Source organism: Oryzias latipes, chromosome 17, assembly GCF_002234675.1.
Source record: "Oryzias latipes chromosome 17, ASM223467v1".
Classification (NCBI taxonomy): domain Eukaryota; kingdom Metazoa; phylum Chordata; class Actinopteri; order Beloniformes; family Adrianichthyidae; genus Oryzias; species Oryzias latipes.
Window position 1 is genome coordinate 20,801,964 of NC_019875.2, and position 15,910 is coordinate 20,817,873.

At 40.8% G+C, this 15,910-nt stretch overlaps 2 protein-coding genes and 1 non-coding gene across 4 annotated transcripts; 2 read left to right on the forward strand and 1 right to left on the reverse strand.

The window, feature by feature from the left end:
* Positions 1-367: 367 nt before the first annotated feature.
* dars2 (aspartyl-tRNA synthetase 2, mitochondrial) lies at positions 368-7,299 on the reverse strand. Its single transcript, XM_004079279.4, has 17 exons — positions 7,021-7,299; positions 6,828-6,927; positions 6,600-6,666; positions 6,395-6,496; positions 6,219-6,314; positions 6,010-6,133; positions 5,884-5,930; positions 5,617-5,723; positions 3,963-4,032; positions 3,376-3,555; positions 2,989-3,096; positions 2,810-2,872; positions 2,464-2,616; positions 2,157-2,375; positions 1,973-2,083; positions 1,777-1,852; positions 368-798 (listed from the first exon to the last, which is right to left on the reverse strand). Exons 1-17 carry the CDS (start codon positions 7,175-7,177, stop codon positions 614-616), a joined length of 1,965 nt encoding a protein of 654 aa, XP_004079327.1. The 5' UTR covers positions 7,178-7,299; the 3' UTR covers positions 368-613.
* A 189-nt stretch (positions 7,300-7,488) lies between these two features.
* Positions 7,489-7,560, forward strand: trnaq-cug. The gene has a single exon. It is a non-coding gene; the product is annotated as a tRNA-Gln (tRNA).
* A 607-nt stretch (positions 7,561-8,167) lies between these two features.
* cryz (crystallin zeta) lies at positions 8,168-12,387 on the forward strand. Of its 2 annotated transcripts, XM_004079146.4 has the most exons (8): positions 8,168-8,378; positions 8,801-8,953; positions 9,047-9,210; positions 9,516-9,567; positions 10,395-10,544; positions 10,627-10,728; positions 10,801-10,896; positions 11,909-12,349. In XM_004079146.4, the coding sequence occupies exons 1-8, from the start codon at positions 8,271-8,273 to the stop codon at positions 12,068-12,070; spliced, it is 987 nt and encodes a 328-aa protein (XP_004079194.1). In that variant the 5' UTR covers positions 8,168-8,270; the 3' UTR covers positions 12,071-12,349. The 2 variants fall into 2 exon arrangements, with proteins under 2 accessions (XP_004079194.1, XP_011484933.1); XM_011486631.3 differs by having other exon boundaries at positions 10,627-10,896; positions 11,909-12,387.
* Positions 12,388-15,910: the final 3,523 nt, after the last annotated feature.

Sequence of the window (15,910 nt, forward strand, 5' to 3'; positions counted from 1 at the left end):
GCAAAACACACACCTCTTAAACATCTTTCTGTAACAAGGAATCATGGTTTACTCATTTACAACTTCTAATATACATTTTACCAGGTGAACAACCAACCCTTCTGTGTGCTGCACTGCCCCCTCGTGGTCTGCTTGGTTTACAACAATCTGAGATTTTAAACTTCTATACACTTTTAGAGAAGGCATGTCAAATTAAAATAAGGACATTTTAGGCTGTGTGAGGAGCGCAAGTGTCACAAAACCCGATTCTGACTTTTTTTTTATTCAGCAAGTTATTACACTTAAGTTTAAGTTTCTTTTAACGGCTCTTCTCTGTCAAGCAAACATATTTTTTTGTCCAAATCAACTTAAAATAAACACATTTATAGACAGTAGAAGGCATCTTCTTTGTTTTATTTAGACAGATTATAACAAAGTGAAATGTGAGTAATCATGCGGCAGTCCAATTCCCAACACCAGTTTAGTAGCAACAGATTTTCCATGACTTTTTCAAAGATGCTGACCCGTCGTTGTGTTCTTTGTATCGTCTATGCACACCAGCCTGCAGCCATTTTACTCTCCTCAGTCTTCTTGTTGGCAGCCAGGGCAGAAGGGGTAACAACTCTCGGTCCTCTTACTTTTCTTCTCCTCCTAGTTTGGTTGGCCATTTGACACAAATGTGGTAAGGCGTCAGGTCCTTGTCTGAGACCGTGTCAGGTGCCCGGCTCATGAGATCATGCCCACGGAACGACTTTGGGAATGCAATGACATCACGGATACTGGGAGCTCCTACAATAATTGACACCAGCCGATCCAAACCTGGAGGAATATTGAGGCAAAACAAAGAGTAGATGGATCTATTAGGTGATGTGACTGTCCTCTTAAGCATGGATCCCGTGCCAAACGTTCCTGCAGATTTTTATGTTGTAATAGATGCAACTCGAGTGTCTCAGGTGCGCAGTATTGTGTTAGTTTCGTGTTGTGTAAAACTTTCAAAAACCTGCATCCTTTTGGTTTTGTATCTTCAGTTTATGCTTTTAAACATATAAAACACCAAAGGTACTCCTCCCAATAAAAAAAAAAAATTGGTTGAAAATTTGTTTCAGTTAGGTCATTTCAAAGGAAAACCTGATAGATAATCTGGATAAAAAATATAATTTCAACTTTATGAGAGTGTTAAAGACCCATTCCAATTAAAATCAAGCTTTTTTGGTGTTTTTAACATGTTCTTTCATGATGGAGGGCAATCATTAGCAAAAGCTTAAATTACATTTCTGAGTATTTCTTTATTCAAATCAAATCAGGAGGAGACGAAAAAAAAGCTTCCGTTGTGACATACAAAATAAGCTGGGGGGCACGTAAGCTCCCTGCTCAGCTCCATTCTGTATCTACCACTTGCAGTCCTGTATGAGGGGCTGTAAGCTAGCGGGAGAGTGAGTAAACAGATGGGGGATAGGAACGAGGTGGGCTTGTTCTACATCAGATATGCATTTCTAATGAAACTCCTTGCGCTCTGCACAAACTATGTCCTAGAAAATAACAGGCTTTTTTTATTTTGGCTAAAAACTGTATAATCACAGTGACAAGACCACTGGGAACACTTTGAAAATAGATCAAGAGTTGGACTTTAAATAGAAAAAACTATAAAAAAAGAATAATGTTTCACTGAAATATGTGCATTATTTTCAATTTAATTAAAAACACAGAGGTGGTAAAGCTTGTCAACTGCATATTTATCTGCAATGTTTCAAAAGTAACTACAAAGTAACTACTGGTACAAAGCACAGTGGCTCTCACCTAGAGCAATGCCTCCATGAGGGGGCGCTCCAAAGTCTAGAGCCTCAAGCAGGTGGGTGAGCTGACTGGGATCTTCCTGGAGAAGAAATAGGTTGTGGTTAAATATTCCATAAGTATCTCTAGTTCGATTTTCAACAATTAGATAACTTTGATAATTAATGCCAACTCCCACTATGGGAGAAGTTGTGTTTCTGACCTTGAGGATGTTTTTTAACACGTAAAGCTGTTCTGACGCCCTGTGGATGCGGATGGAGCCGCCCCCAATCTCACAACCGTTCAACACCAGATCATAGTGCTGACCGCGCACCTGTGAGGGACAGGTAAAGTCACATGAAACTTTGTTTTCCAAGCATAAACAGGTGAAGCTGCTGCACGAGTACCTTGTGTGGCTCTGTGAAGAGTAAAGCAGTATCTTCTGGCAGTGGAGCTGTGAACGGGTGATGGGCCGACTCTAGTTCCTGCGGCTCGTCTTCTTTGGGCAAAAAAAGAGGAAAGTCGACCACCCAGAGAAAGTGGAAGGCTAAAGGGTCGCGGACTGAACGGCCGTGAGACTCCAGCAGCTCCGCACACTGCAGACGAAGACTTCCCAATAGAGGGCGCTGAAGGTAGAGCGGCAAAATGAAGACAAACCATTGTCCTACCCTCCCTCTGTCTTCCTATTCTCATCACAGAACGGTTGTAACGTACCACAGAGTGGAGGGTGCCAGCTGCTATCAGCAGAAGGTCTCCTGGTTGGGCTTGAGTCTTCCTTATCAGATCATCTGTCACAGAAGCAGACAGCAGCTTCTTCAGAGGAGACTTTAATGTCCCGTCTGTCCTGACAAGTACCAGGCTCAGCTCCTAAAAACAACAAAGTAATAAACATGAGGAAATACGAGCCAAAAAACACAAGTAAACCTAAAAAAAAAATCTAAAATTTTTGCATTTTTATTCTTTTTCATTGCAGTTTAAATCAGTCAAGCTTATCAAACAAGGCAAACAAAGTATTCGATTAGAAAATATAAAAAAGTATCATTAATAGAGGCAAATCTACCTGTCCAAATTGTGTGTTGGCTGTCTGTTTTATGGTCTCCAACTCTCTTCCAGTGAAAAGGTTCTGTCATCAAACACAAAGGAGGGAAAGAGTTTAGACATGGACAAATACAGAAAAATACAAATCTCAGTTCTATCAGTCAATAAACTGTGAACTTCATGGGAGGGTTTCCTTCTTACCGCTCCACAGGGAACAAGGATGGCTTGAATGGAGCCTTCTGGTTGGTCCAGAGCCGATCTGAGAAATTCAACTTGTGTTGACGAGAAAATATCACTGATGTCTGTCAGCTGCACAGACAGGGAAACACGGACATTGAAATGCATTCTGTCTTAAACTGTTGTTTCTTTAAACCAACTAATTTGCATCAAGGTCCAAACAGAACCAAAGTCCAAGTTCAGTTTGGAGCATGAAATAAAAGATTTTCAATTTTTTAATGATAGTTTTGCATTTAACATTAAATATGTTCATGTAGAAAATGCTACACTCATCCTAGAGCTCACAGTGTGTAAAATGATTTTGCTTCCTCATCCAACAATATCATTAACTGAGGCTCCTGGGGCCCCCACCTTCATGTTGAATCGTGTATCAGGTTTGTCCACTCCATAATCTCTCATGGCTTCCTCATATGTCATAGTCTGAAAGGGAACCTGAATAGAACCCTTCTCTGCAGGCCAGGAGTGCTGCAGCATGCCTTCAACCAGGGTCCTGATGCCTTCCTGGTCCACAAAAGACATCTCTATGTCCACCTGGATGAGGGAGACGAGTGAGAGGAAGTAGCGCGTTAGGAGAGTGCACGTGTAGGAAAGTGCATCCTAAAACAACCAGAGGCACACTGAGAGTGACCCCCAATCCTTGATCCACGACAGATCAGAGAAAGTTTAACCCTTGTGCTATCCTAGGCACTTTGACATTGGGAGTTGGGTCATCTAGACCCACTAGACAGTGTGCTGAACCTTTTTTCTTCAATGATTCTTGATCTTCACTGGTGTCCATGATTACATGAAATCTTTCCACCTTTATCCACCTTTGTCATGGTAGAGAGAACACGTCAATGTAAGGGTGGGGTCATCTAAGATAGCACTAGGGTTAATGGTTAGGGTAGGTGAGCGTGGTAACTACACCGGGGGGAAAAAGGCTCTGGACATGGACTCACCTGTGTGAACTCCGGCTGACGGTCTGGTTTGGAACCTTCATCTCTGTAACAACGAGCGATCTGAAAGTATCTTTCACAGAAGGAAGCAGATGTTACATCAAACAGGTGTGATTAATATAAGATATGTAAAGCCTTTGGTACATTAATATTACTATGTACTTTTATATTAATAAACCTGTAATACCACTCAAAAAGAAAAGGCATAACATGCCAGTCTGACAAATGTTTATGTAAGAGAAATTCTGCAGATTGGGTAGGTACATGCCATGGATTGTCTCTTTGCACAGCCAACACCTTGGGTCTTGTCTGGTGTGGTGCAGCTAGGGTTCTATCGCTTTGGTGCTCAGGAACTGCCCCGGTGCTGTCCATTGGTAGGACTTCCTGATATCAGCCATTTCACTCATGGTCCGGTGGTACATCCCATGTAGGGCCTTGATGTCCCATGATGAGCTGTCATCCAGCACTGTGTTTTCTGTACTCCCGCCTGAGGCATTTACTGAGCACACTCAGTTGGGGCCTTGTGCTTGATGTATTTGTCAGTCTTGGGATGTTTCTTCTAGTGCAGCTATTAAAGTAATTGTGCAATTTGTAGTACAAGCACCACGTTTGGCATGGATGTACCTTAGGATCCCCTCTTTCAGTAAAGTATGTTAGCCATCAGAAATTTCAAGATATATGTATACACTCATACACATGTATGATTCCTGTAGGGTATCAGATAACTGGTAGTGGGAAACTGTTTATTGCCCACATCTTGTTCTTGCAACTGAGCTAGCTTGTCAGGACTTGGAGGTATTTGACTGTTGCAGCTTTCACTGTTGCCTGTTGCAGGTTGCCATTTGCTTGTGGAACTCCAAGGTACTTGTAACTGTCCTCAATGTCTAGTATTGTTCCTTCTGGGAGTGAGACCCCTCCTGTGTGGACTACCTTGCCTCTCTTCATCACCATCCGACTGCATTTCTCGAGCCCGAATGACATCCCAATGTCAGTACTGTAGATCCTGGTGGTGTGGATCAGGGAGTCAATGTCACACTCGCTCTTAGCGTGTAGCTTGATGTCATCCATGTAGAGGAGGTGACTGATAGTGGCTCTGTATCTATGGTCAGTCTTGTTTATTTGTTTAGTAGGGTACTTTTTTATTTTAAGAATCAGAATCCTTTCTAGTCAATGCATCAACATTATAGCATTATCAGATTGGCGCTCCAAATTAAAAAAACAACATAAAATGACAATAAACAGTAAACTTTAAACATAGTAAAAAATTATAATAAAGAATAAAAAATGAAGAATAAATAAAAAAAACAAAATGTTAAAAAAAGTTTTCCCAAGATAAAAACGCTGATTGCTTTCTAGAGATTTTGTGTTACAAAACTGTTGATTACAAAATAAAAGAACCATAATTCGAATATTGGTTGTATAAATGTACTCTTTCAAATTAATGTATATTTATATTTTAGCCCAATATGAAAAATTTTGCAGCTTTGCATTTTCAGGAGAAATGTTTGCAAACCGTTCCTGTTTCTGCAGCACTCTTTATGAGTGACATGCTCCAGTGTGCAAATAACTTTAGCCTCTTTTATGGTAAATTTCAGTCAGTAAAAAACACACAGTTATTAGAAATATATCCAAATTTTTCGCATTTTTGGGCACTTACCTGTCCACACCTGCAACCATGAGGAGCTGCTTAAACTGCTGCGGACTCTGGGGCAAAGAATAAAACAGGCCCGGCTCTCTGGAGGGAACCACAAACTCTTTGGCCCCCTAAAACACAAAGCCCACTTTCCTGTGAATATACACCATTATGTGTCTGTGTGTGGGAGTTTTAACTTCTTTATATATTTGTTTTATTTATCCATGAGCTGAGAGGAATTTGTTAAGATAAATATTTTCTTTTCAATGATAGAAATGAGGGTCATCGTACCCCTGGTGTTCTTTTGAACAAAGTCGGTGTTTCTACATCAACAAAACCTACAAACAGAGGAAGCAAACACAATCATGGAGCTGTTTGCAATAGACCAATGAACTACTAAAAGAACATTACTCTTACCGTGCTCATTGCAGAGGAATTCTCTCATCTTCATCACCAGCTGGGATCTCAGACGGAGGTTCTTCTGCATCCGTGACGACCTCAGATCCAGGTAACGATACTGCATCCGCAGAGACTCCGACTTCTGCACAGTCAAACACAGCAGCACCGTTCCTTTACATTTTATTACAAAACACATTAAGGAACAAAGGTTACTTTAGGACACTTACTTTGACAAACTCTTTTATCTCAAAGGGCAGCTTCTTGGACACATTAAACACTTCCACATTTTCAGCCAGAACCTCAATTTCTCCTGTCGGCATCTCCTGGTTTGAAGATGAACACATTTTTGGAGAAGTTATTGATTCAAATGGTTTACAGGTAAAAAAACATTTTGCACACAAACCTTATTTTCCTGGCCAGCAGGTCGTTTCCTGACTGTTCCGGTAACCATGATGACTGACTCGACAGTGAGATCACACAGATCTGCTTTAACTTTACTTGCAGACTAAAAAAAAACAGAACCTTATACGGTCAAAGGTTATAATTATGTTGTCTTTTTTCCCAGATTCATTGATTCTAGCAGTTTAAATGCTAGAAATCTTCCTTACCTCTTCTTGAGGAACAAGGATTTGTGTGAGGCCACTAAAATCTCTGAGGATAACAAACAGGTCTTGCCTGTTGACAGAAGAGTGATGCTTCTTTACGAACAAAAAAAAAGGACAAGTATTTCTTTAAGTTGCCCGATTTGTGTCAAGATAAACAAATAAATGGATAAAATGCAGCTTTTCAGTCCATTTTAAAACATCTAAACAATGACATGAGATTTTAGGTCATACCTGAGGTATTGGACCCAGCCACACAGGGTCACCCTCTTTCCCACGTGATCCACATTCAGCTCCCCACAGGTGTGACTCCTCAATGACAGACTGCTGGGACCTGACACCATCACAAGACAGTAAATAATGACAAAGTCTATTGTTGTAAGCTATTACCAGTCTCCCTACAGCTACCACTGTGGATGCAGAGCACCTGTAGAGGCAGGAGGAGGAGTGTAAAGTCTAGTAGTAGAGCAGCTCGAGGATCTGAGTTGAGGTCTCCACAGCAGAAGTCCCCCACATGAAGAGTGATACCAAACACTGCGAGCCCCGAAGAGCCTCCGCAGCAATAATCTGCATCTTGTTGCCATCGCTGTCAAACTTATCTGAAGGAGCTCTAAAACGGTTCGGCCTGGTTCCGCACCTCCGATTTTAACAAATTTCCGCTCATGCCGATAAAATAGTCAAGGATCATCCCTATCCGGGCAACATGGACGGATGTGACGTAGTGATTCAAGGCGGAAGGAATTTGTGTGCGTGTTAATTTGAAGATTTTATTTTAAAAAAAGTCAGAAGAAAAAGAAACAAAACTAGAAACGTCGTTTATAACAACAGATAGACATATTGTAGCAAACATATTCTTGAAATGAATTGAGTAATTTTGGCTGAAGTGGCAGTATGAGGTTCCATGGTGTAATGGTTAGCACTCTGGACTCTGAATCCAGCGATCCGAGTTCAAATCTCGGTGGGACCTTTCTTTCTTAATTTGAGATGCGATTGAAATGTTTCATGAAAATGTTCATAAATGATTTTGACATTATTTACTGATTTATTTTTTAAACTTTTCTTCTCTCTTGAAATATATATTTGAAAAAAGGGTCATTCAAGAGTGCTTTTTATTTAAACATAATCTTAATGACACTTTATTTTCCTTAATAACTCATTAACATATTTATCAAAGGGCTCTCTCACATCTTCTGCAAGTGGAATTTCACCTAAGCTCTGGTCCTCTACCAGAGATCTAGGAGCTTGATTGTCACCCTCACCTTCCAAGTCCTACAGGATCTTCGCTCTCTCATTCTCTACCACTTTTGGAGGTGTTTCCCACTTTGACCTTGGGGTCTCCAGTCCATACTCCACACACATGCCACTTGGTTATTATGACACACAGCTTTGTTTTCATGTTTACTTTGTTATGTAAAGTTATTTCAGTCTGTGTGATAAGATCAGTTTGTGTGATAACAGCAAATATTTTTAAACTATTCAAACAAACAAAAATAAAAAATATTAATGAACATCAACAGGGATTTCTTCGTTCAGTGATATTTTGTCATATGGACAGAGGAGGGCGCTGTAGAATCAAATCCATTAAATCCTTAGAAGAAGAAGAAGAGTCCTCGGGGACACTCCGGGGGCTGGCTGTCAGTGAACTTTGACCTGCCCCTGCAGGGTGAGAGTGCAAACATGTCGGGCAGCAGACTGATGAGGGCCATCAGAGTGAGTGAGTTCGGAGGCCCTGCCGTCCTCAAACTGTGCTCGGACGTTCCGGTTCCCGTGCCCGGACCCAGACAGGTGAGACGCACGGAATCCACAGGTGAGCTCAGGCTGCAGTGTGGAATGAAACACCGCTGCAGGGAGGGAGTCCACTCTGAAAGACGTCGCATCATCATGCTCCCGAGGAGGCTTCTTCAAAACATCAATCATGCCTCTCTCTCTCTTGATTTTGTCTTTTCCAAAAAACTTTATTGCAAATTGTAAAATGACAGATTCAGTTACACATTAAGACCAACTGCAAAAATCCAGATTTAATGAAATAACAAATGAATGAAATGTTCTCAGTGGATGCACACTACAAATTAGAATAGAATAAAACTTTATTATTCCCAAAGAGGGGCATTCAACGAGAGAAAAAATAAATAAGAGATTGTAAAGATTGTTTAGGGTGTTAAAGACCTCTGCCACAGTCATGCCTGCCATCTGTGACTCTGATGAAGGTGTTGATCCATGTCCGGGCTTGTGGAGTTAATCCTGTGGAGACCTACATCCGCTCTGGAGGCCACGGCAGGAAGCCGACCCTGCCCTACACGCCTGGCACTGATGTGGCAGGAGTGGTGGAAGCGGTTGGAGATGGGGTCACTGCGGTGAAGGTCAGAGGGGGAAAGTATATTTGCATTTCCATCGCACTCAATAACCAAAATCCAAATGACCCGCTTCAGTCTAAAAGAGTTTCTGTTCTTCAGGCAGGTGATCGTGTCTTCACCACGGCCACGGTGTCTGGAGGTTATGCCGAGTTCACTGTGGCAGCTGAGGACTGTGTTCACTGGCTGCCTGATGCATTGGACTTCCCTCAGGGATCAGCCATAGGCATTCCTTACTTCACTGCCTACAGAGCGCTTGTTCACAAGTAGGTATCAATGTCGTTGGGTTTGACAAGCCGTGTATAAATTCAATCTTTTGTTATGAAACTTTTTTTTTCTTTTAAAGACCCACTCCGCTCTGTAGAAAATATGTCCAATATAACGACACAGGTATTTGACTAATCATCAAAAGATGATCAGAGTGGAACTTTATAGAAAAGTCTAGAACGGAAATCAACGCAAAACTTTGTAGATTTTTTTTCTTGACCAAACTTTCAAGAAGATCGATTTTTAACCTTGTGTAGCAAATTGTGTCAATTCAATTTTTGAATTAGTGTTTTGTCTGCTGCAGGGCTCGTGCCAAAGCCGGGGAGACGGTCCTCATCCATGGTGCCAGTGGAGGGGTGAGGTTCAATCTTTACAAAATGGGAAACATGAAAGCAGATGACATCCATTAAAGTCCCACTCCAATAATCCTTTGGTCTATTGCAAAAGTGTTTTTTTTTTATTAATATGATCATACCATTTTCTAGGACACAGTTTCTGCAGAGCGGCAGTAGTTCGCTAGTAATTTGCTTCCAAGTTGCTGACGGGGAGCAAGCCCGCCCCACCTTCCCCTCCGTGTTGCTGAGAGCCTTCTGTTTACACGCTCTCCCACTAGCACACAACCCCTCACAACCCCCAACCTAACATTAGCGGTGCAACAAAAATGGGGAGCAATATTGGTGCTATCCAGCCGTACAGTTTTGATCCAGATTCCAGCTCAGACGAGGAAAACAAAGACGTACATGGATCCGTTTGTCTGCAAGTGGAAGCATCGGAATGGAGCAGAGCAGGGAGGTTTATTTATGTCACAAATGAACTCAGAAATGCAATTTTAAGCTTAATTTTCTAAATATATATGTCCTCCATCATGTAAAAAAATCCCACAATGTTAAAAACACCAAAGAACCCAATATTCCTCAGAGTGGGTCTTTAAAGCAGACGTATTGTTAAAATAGGGACTTTCACATCAAATTGTAACAGATTTCCCCAATTAAAGTTGCTTTATTTTCTTCAGAGATTTTAACATTTATTCAGATAGACGAAAAAACCCTGAACTGCGTTTTTGTGTCCTGACTTCACTTTCAGGTTGATTAACGTGAATATGACACCCAGAGTTTAAATGCTCTTCTGATCGTCTGCTCTGAATTGCTTTAAACTGCTGTCCATCCGTGTTTTCCACCACCAGGTGGGCGTGGCCGCATGCCAGCTGTCCCGCGCTCTGGGCCTCAGGGTTCTGGGAACGGCAGGGACACCTGAAGGAATGAAACTGGCTCTCAGCAACGGAGCTCACCTTATTTTCAACCACAGAGAGGAGGGCTATACGGACAAAATCATGGTATCCAGTCATAAAACCAAAAAAAAAAAAGATTTGGACTATCGAGAAGTTGCTGGGTGGATTTGATGTTTGTCCATTGCAGGAGGCCACAGGCGGTGCTGGTGTAGATATCATAGTGGAGATGCTGTCCAATGTGAACCTCAGCAAAGACCTTCAGATGATGGCCTTTGGAGGACGTGTTACCGTCAGTATGAGTCCAGCATCTGTTCCTATAGGTGTTCACAGTCAATCTGTGGAGTTTACCTTTTCTCGGCAGGTGGTCGGCGCCAGAGGCTCCATAGAGATCAACCCTCGAGATACCATGGCCAAAGAGAGCAGCATCATGGGAGTGGCCCTTTTCTGCGCCACACAGGTAACCGTGCTGATGCATCGGAATGCACCACTTCAAGTGACCTTTCATCGCGCTTTTCCCCCTAAAGGTGGGGCTGAGAATGAACCCCTAAAGAAATGAAAACATAAAGATTTTTCGTGGATTTTTTTTATCGCAGGAATTACTTTTTATTACAGCTGCATTTTAGTAGATTAAAAGGAATTAAACCTGTTGATTTACTTCAATAGTGCAGTTAAAAACTGTATTTGCAGTTAACTGGAATAGAATAGAATAAAAACTTTATTGATCCCTCAAAGAGAAATTATCTTGTTACCGTAGCTCTACTAAAGCAGCAGATAGATCATAAATAACAATAAAAGTACACTTAAAAAATAAATAACAACAATTATTATCCAGTATCTAATAGCTGATGGGAAGAAAGATCTGTGAAATCGCTCCTTGGTGTTAAAGTATCTGCCTGAAGGAGTTCCTCAGTGCATCCAGTCTCATGCAGAGGAGGATGAGGAAGAGGAATTGTCCTGATCCACAGAGACGTGGCCTCCAGTTCGCGCCTACAGCCCCTCTGACCATCACCGGGACATTCATGCACATTCACACACCAGTGGAGCCACACGGGAGGCTTGGAGGGTGAAGTGTCTGGTGTCCAAGGTCACAACAACAGTTGACTAGGGGGGGAAAGGGGGGATCGAACCTTCGATCCTCCGATCTGCTCAACCATCTGAGCCTATGCAATGAATCGTATATCAGTTTTTATCTTGGATACTAAAATAGATAAACGTCAAAGCAGAGAAAAGGTGAAGTTTCTGAACTTCAGGTCTGCTTTGATCATTTAAAGGCCATCATTTTTCATTTCCATGAGCAAACATGCAGGACTTTAACATTTTGTAACATAATTTAAAAAAAAAGCTGAATTCCTCATTTCAGAAACATGAATGTTGTCAGAGTTAAATAAAAGTTCAACAAAAGTGTTGTTGATGAGGTTGACTGTCAGTTCCTGTTTCTTACTCTGGTTTTCCTCCTCTTTGTTTCTCAGGAGGAGAAGAAGGAGTGTGCAGCGCTGCTCTATGCTGGGATGGAGGCTGGTTGGCTGCGTCCCGTCGTTGGTTCCCATTACCCTCTGGAAAAGGCAGCTCAGGCCCAACATGACATCATCGAGTCTCCTGGGGCTTCTGGGAAAATTGTCCTGACCATTTAATGACGAGCTGGAATTTTTCTTCTTTGCAACAAAACACAAGGAAACATCTCATTATTGAAGATACTTAAGTTAATCATACGTGATATATTAACATTACGCACGTAGATCAAGCACCATACTATTTACATTTTTAAAAGATAAAAACTTTGACACTTAAAAAAACTTTTTTAGATACAAAAATCTTTTTTTTTATAATATGTATGTGATTTTTTTTGTCTTCTCTACATCCAGTCTGGTTTCAGCTCAAAGTTTTGTGAAATGAGTTGATTCACCTATAAAATAAAAAATAAAATAAATAAACTTGGAAAAAAAATGAATTCATTTGCCTCACAGTCATTTGAGTTTAGCTTCAGAATTAACTTTCGAGGGTCATTCCTGAGTCATACGTTGCACCTGTGCTTCTCAGGTAACTGCTCCTCTTACTGAGCATGCTCAGCTGTCTCCTTGGTAACCTGAGTTGGACGTCCCTTTTATCCGGTACATGCGGCCCTCCTGCAGCTGTCCGAAAATGATTATGCTTTAAATTGTATTCACTTTTCCGAGTGAAACATCATTTTTATGGATTAGGATGTGATTGGAGTGTACCAAGTCTCTTAAAAAGGGGTGGATATTCAACAGGTAAGCACTATGCTTTTTAGCTTTGAAATTCCATCTGATGAGGAAGAGAGTGCTAAGTTTTTGTTATCAAAATAGCCTCCATGGATCTTAAAGATCCAGATTTATTTATCCTGATATGATTTTTTATCTGGACTTCTCTTTAAATAAACATTATATTAAGTTAGTTCTGTCTTGACTTTCCGATGCTCACTTTTGGTCAAATGGAAAACCTTCATCCTGAAGCAACAGTTTTCATCCTCACTTCCTCCTTAACCCTTGTGCTATCCTATGACCCCACCCTTACATTGACGTGTTCTCCCTACCATGACAAATGTGGATAAAGGTGGAAAGATTTCATGTAATCCATGGACACCAGTGAAGATCACAAATCATTGAAGAAAAAGGTTCAGCTCACTGTCTAGTGGGTCTAGATGACCCAACTCCCAATGTTAAAGTGCCTAAGATAGCACAAGGGTTACATCCATGGCTTTCTGTGCAGTTTAGGGTTCATCTAATGTTTTGTTTGTGTTTGGAAATATATTGATCATTTTTTTAAAGAAATATTTTTATATTTTAGATCTTCTCTCATCTTTGATGAAGCACTGAAGGTCACTAGGCTGCTTTGATACCAGAAGAGAAACAGCTTTTCTTAAGGAAAAACGCTGCCCAGACTGAGAAAACCTTTACAAATGATTTTTTTTTAAAAAAAGATGTTAATTTAATGCAAATGGGGCTTAATATCAAGAGAAATCCTTCCGTTAAATTCATTCTTTTCCATTTCTATTGCAAATATATTTTAATTTACTTTGGTTCCCCTTAATTTACAGCTTTTTTCTCATCTATGAGTCGTGTTTTTTCATTTTTATATAGTTATAAAATGATTTCACAATGTCTCTTTTATTTCACTTTTTAAATGATTCGTCACTTTGCACTCTGAAGGGGTAAGTTCTGTGTTTTTATGCGGGTGACAAAGCAGCACTTCTGTCAACTCTGGATTATCTTACTATGCCTTTTTGTTTAAATAAGTGACTTTTGGGTTCTGGGACATTACAGTGAACTTTAACCAGGACTAACTAGCAACAGTCTTACTGGGTTGAATACATTGATTTACATGTGTAACTTTTTTTTTTTTTTGGCAAAAGAACAAACGTGGACACAATCTTGGTGATATTTGTTCATTTCTCAAATGACGCATGTTTGTTTAGTGAATTCAGATGTCAACTCAGTGGCCTGTGAGATCAAACCAAATATTAAAAATCTGACCTAAATGCCACGATTGGCTTGGATTGGGGGGTTTAAACCACCAAAAAGTTCCCGAGCACAGCAGTGACTGCAGCTCACCACTCCCCACAGGATGGGTCAAATGTGGAGAACAAATTTCACACACCCAGATGTGTGACAACTAACTGGACTTTAATTTGGAGTCATCAGCACGTGAGACTCCAAGAAGCAATAATGACTTTGTTGACGGTACCATTCAGAAAAGAACAGAATCACTGTGTTTTATTGAATTTGCTGGGGGGAAAATTCCCCCCAAATTTGAGATAGATCCTGAACTGATCTGAGCTGGTTTTTAAAAAAAATTTATTAAAAATTAGATAAAGGGGGCGGCCGTGGTGCAGCGGTAGGGCGGTTGACCCATGATCACAAGATTGCAGGTCCTATTCCCGCCTTGCATGCCCATGAGTCAAAGTGTCCTTGGGCAAGACATTGAACCCCACCTTGCCTCTGGTGGGAGGCTGGCGCCAGCACTCAGCAGCGGAGCTGCCATCAGTGTGTGAATGTGTGTGTGAATGGGTGACTGGGTCTGTGACTGTAAAGCGCTTTGGGCATTCAAAAGAAGGAAGTAAAGCGCTTTATAAGTATACGCTTTTTACTATTTACCATAAAGCTGAGAACAATAAAGAAAAGCAACATTTTGATCTAGTTTAAATCTAAAAGCAGTGCACGATGCAAAACTGCAGAATAAATCAGATACACTTGAAGTTGCGGATGACAGACTGATCGATGATGAGTCCAAACTTCTTTAATTTTGGTCGTTTTACTTGTGCTTTGAGACATGATTCTTATTGGTTTCTTGATAGATGTTCTTCAAGTTTCCACACTTTTTAAATCTCTCCAGGTCGGCCTCTAATTTTAAATGAAACAATTCTATTGGGTGTAACCCTTGTGCTATCCTAGGCACTTTAACATTGGGAGTTGGGTCATCTAGACCCACTAGACAGTGTGCTGAACCATTTTTCTTCAATGATTTGTGATCTTCACTGGTGTCCATGGATTACATGAAATCTTTCCACCTTTATCCACCTTTGTCATGCTAGGGAGAACACATCTATGTAAGGGTGGGGTCATCTAAGATAGCACAAGGGTTAAATAAAAAGTGATGTTTAGCCAAGTTTGAATATTTTCCTTTTCCACTTTAAAGAGCATTGTTGTGTAGAAGTATTATAATCCTGGATTATCCGCATCCTTTTAAAATATGGGCAAACCATCTTATGTGTTTTTGGTGCTTTCTTTGTTTCAAAAATAAAAACTCTCACTGTCAGATTTCTGCTTCACTTGCAGAACTTTGCATTGAATGAAACTTATGATAAATACTTCCTGGGGATTGTTTAAGTCCCATCTGACAGAAGAATTTGCTTCCAACATCTGTGAAGCTCTGAAAGCAGGACACAGGTGCTAAAACAATAAAAGAGCCCACGTTCCTCACCAAAATACATGGAAAAGTGTTGAATTAATGCCGATTCTGCAAGTTGAAGTTGTTTTTACGAGTGATGCGGTCTGTGAGATATATGTGCTCTTTTTTTGAGCTTTTGAGATAAAAAGCTGCAGTGTTGAAGTTTGAGGTCACAATGAGAGGTTTAGTTCGAGGAAACTGTGGTGTTTCGCGCAGATGTTGATCAAAAACAGCAAGATCTTAGCAAAACTGCAGCTCTTAGCAAAAGATCTGCAGTAGAAACAGGATAGGCCTCATGCTGCTCCAATGTCTGGCTGCATCCTACTGGGACAGCCTTTGCCTCCCATGACGACACCTCACAAACACACATGCGTGTTTGTGTTAGCAACACATGCAGCATTTTGTGTCCACATTGAAACAACGTTGTTATGGATGACTTTTTTTTTCCCATGAAAATGTTTTTTAAGCTTGACAATTTTATGTTTGGACTTAAAACTGTGTTTTTCAGGACGAGCATGTGCATAACATAAGGCTCCGTCAGGTTCCAGCCTTGTGGAAGAGATGCC

Excerpts from the sequence above, each read along its gene's own strand:
- cryz (XM_011486631.3), top strand. The coding sequence starts at position 8,271 with ATGTCGGGCAGCAGACTGATGAGGGCCATCAGAGTGAGTGAGTTCGGA. Across the intron at positions 8,954-9,046 it reads ATGGGGTCACTGCGGTGAAG|GCAGGTGATCGTGTCTTCAC; the intron begins GTCAGAGGGGGA and ends TCTGTTCTTCAG. Across the intron at positions 10,897-11,908 it reads CCCTTTTCTGCGCCACACAG|GAGGAGAAGAAGGAGTGTGC; the intron begins GTAACCGTGCTG and ends TTTGTTTCTCAG.
- dars2 (XM_004079279.4), bottom strand. The coding sequence starts at position 7,177 with ATGGCAACAAGATGCAGATTATTGCTGCGGAGGCTCTTCGGGGCTCGC. Across the intron at positions 5,931-6,009 it reads ATTCCTCTGCAATGAGCACG|GTTTTGTTGATGTAGAAACA; the intron begins GTAAGAGTAATG and ends CTCTGTTTGTAG. Across the intron at positions 3,097-3,375 it reads ATACACGATTCAACATGAAG|CTGACAGACATCAGTGATAT; the intron begins GTGGGGGCCCCA and ends CTGTCTGTGCAG.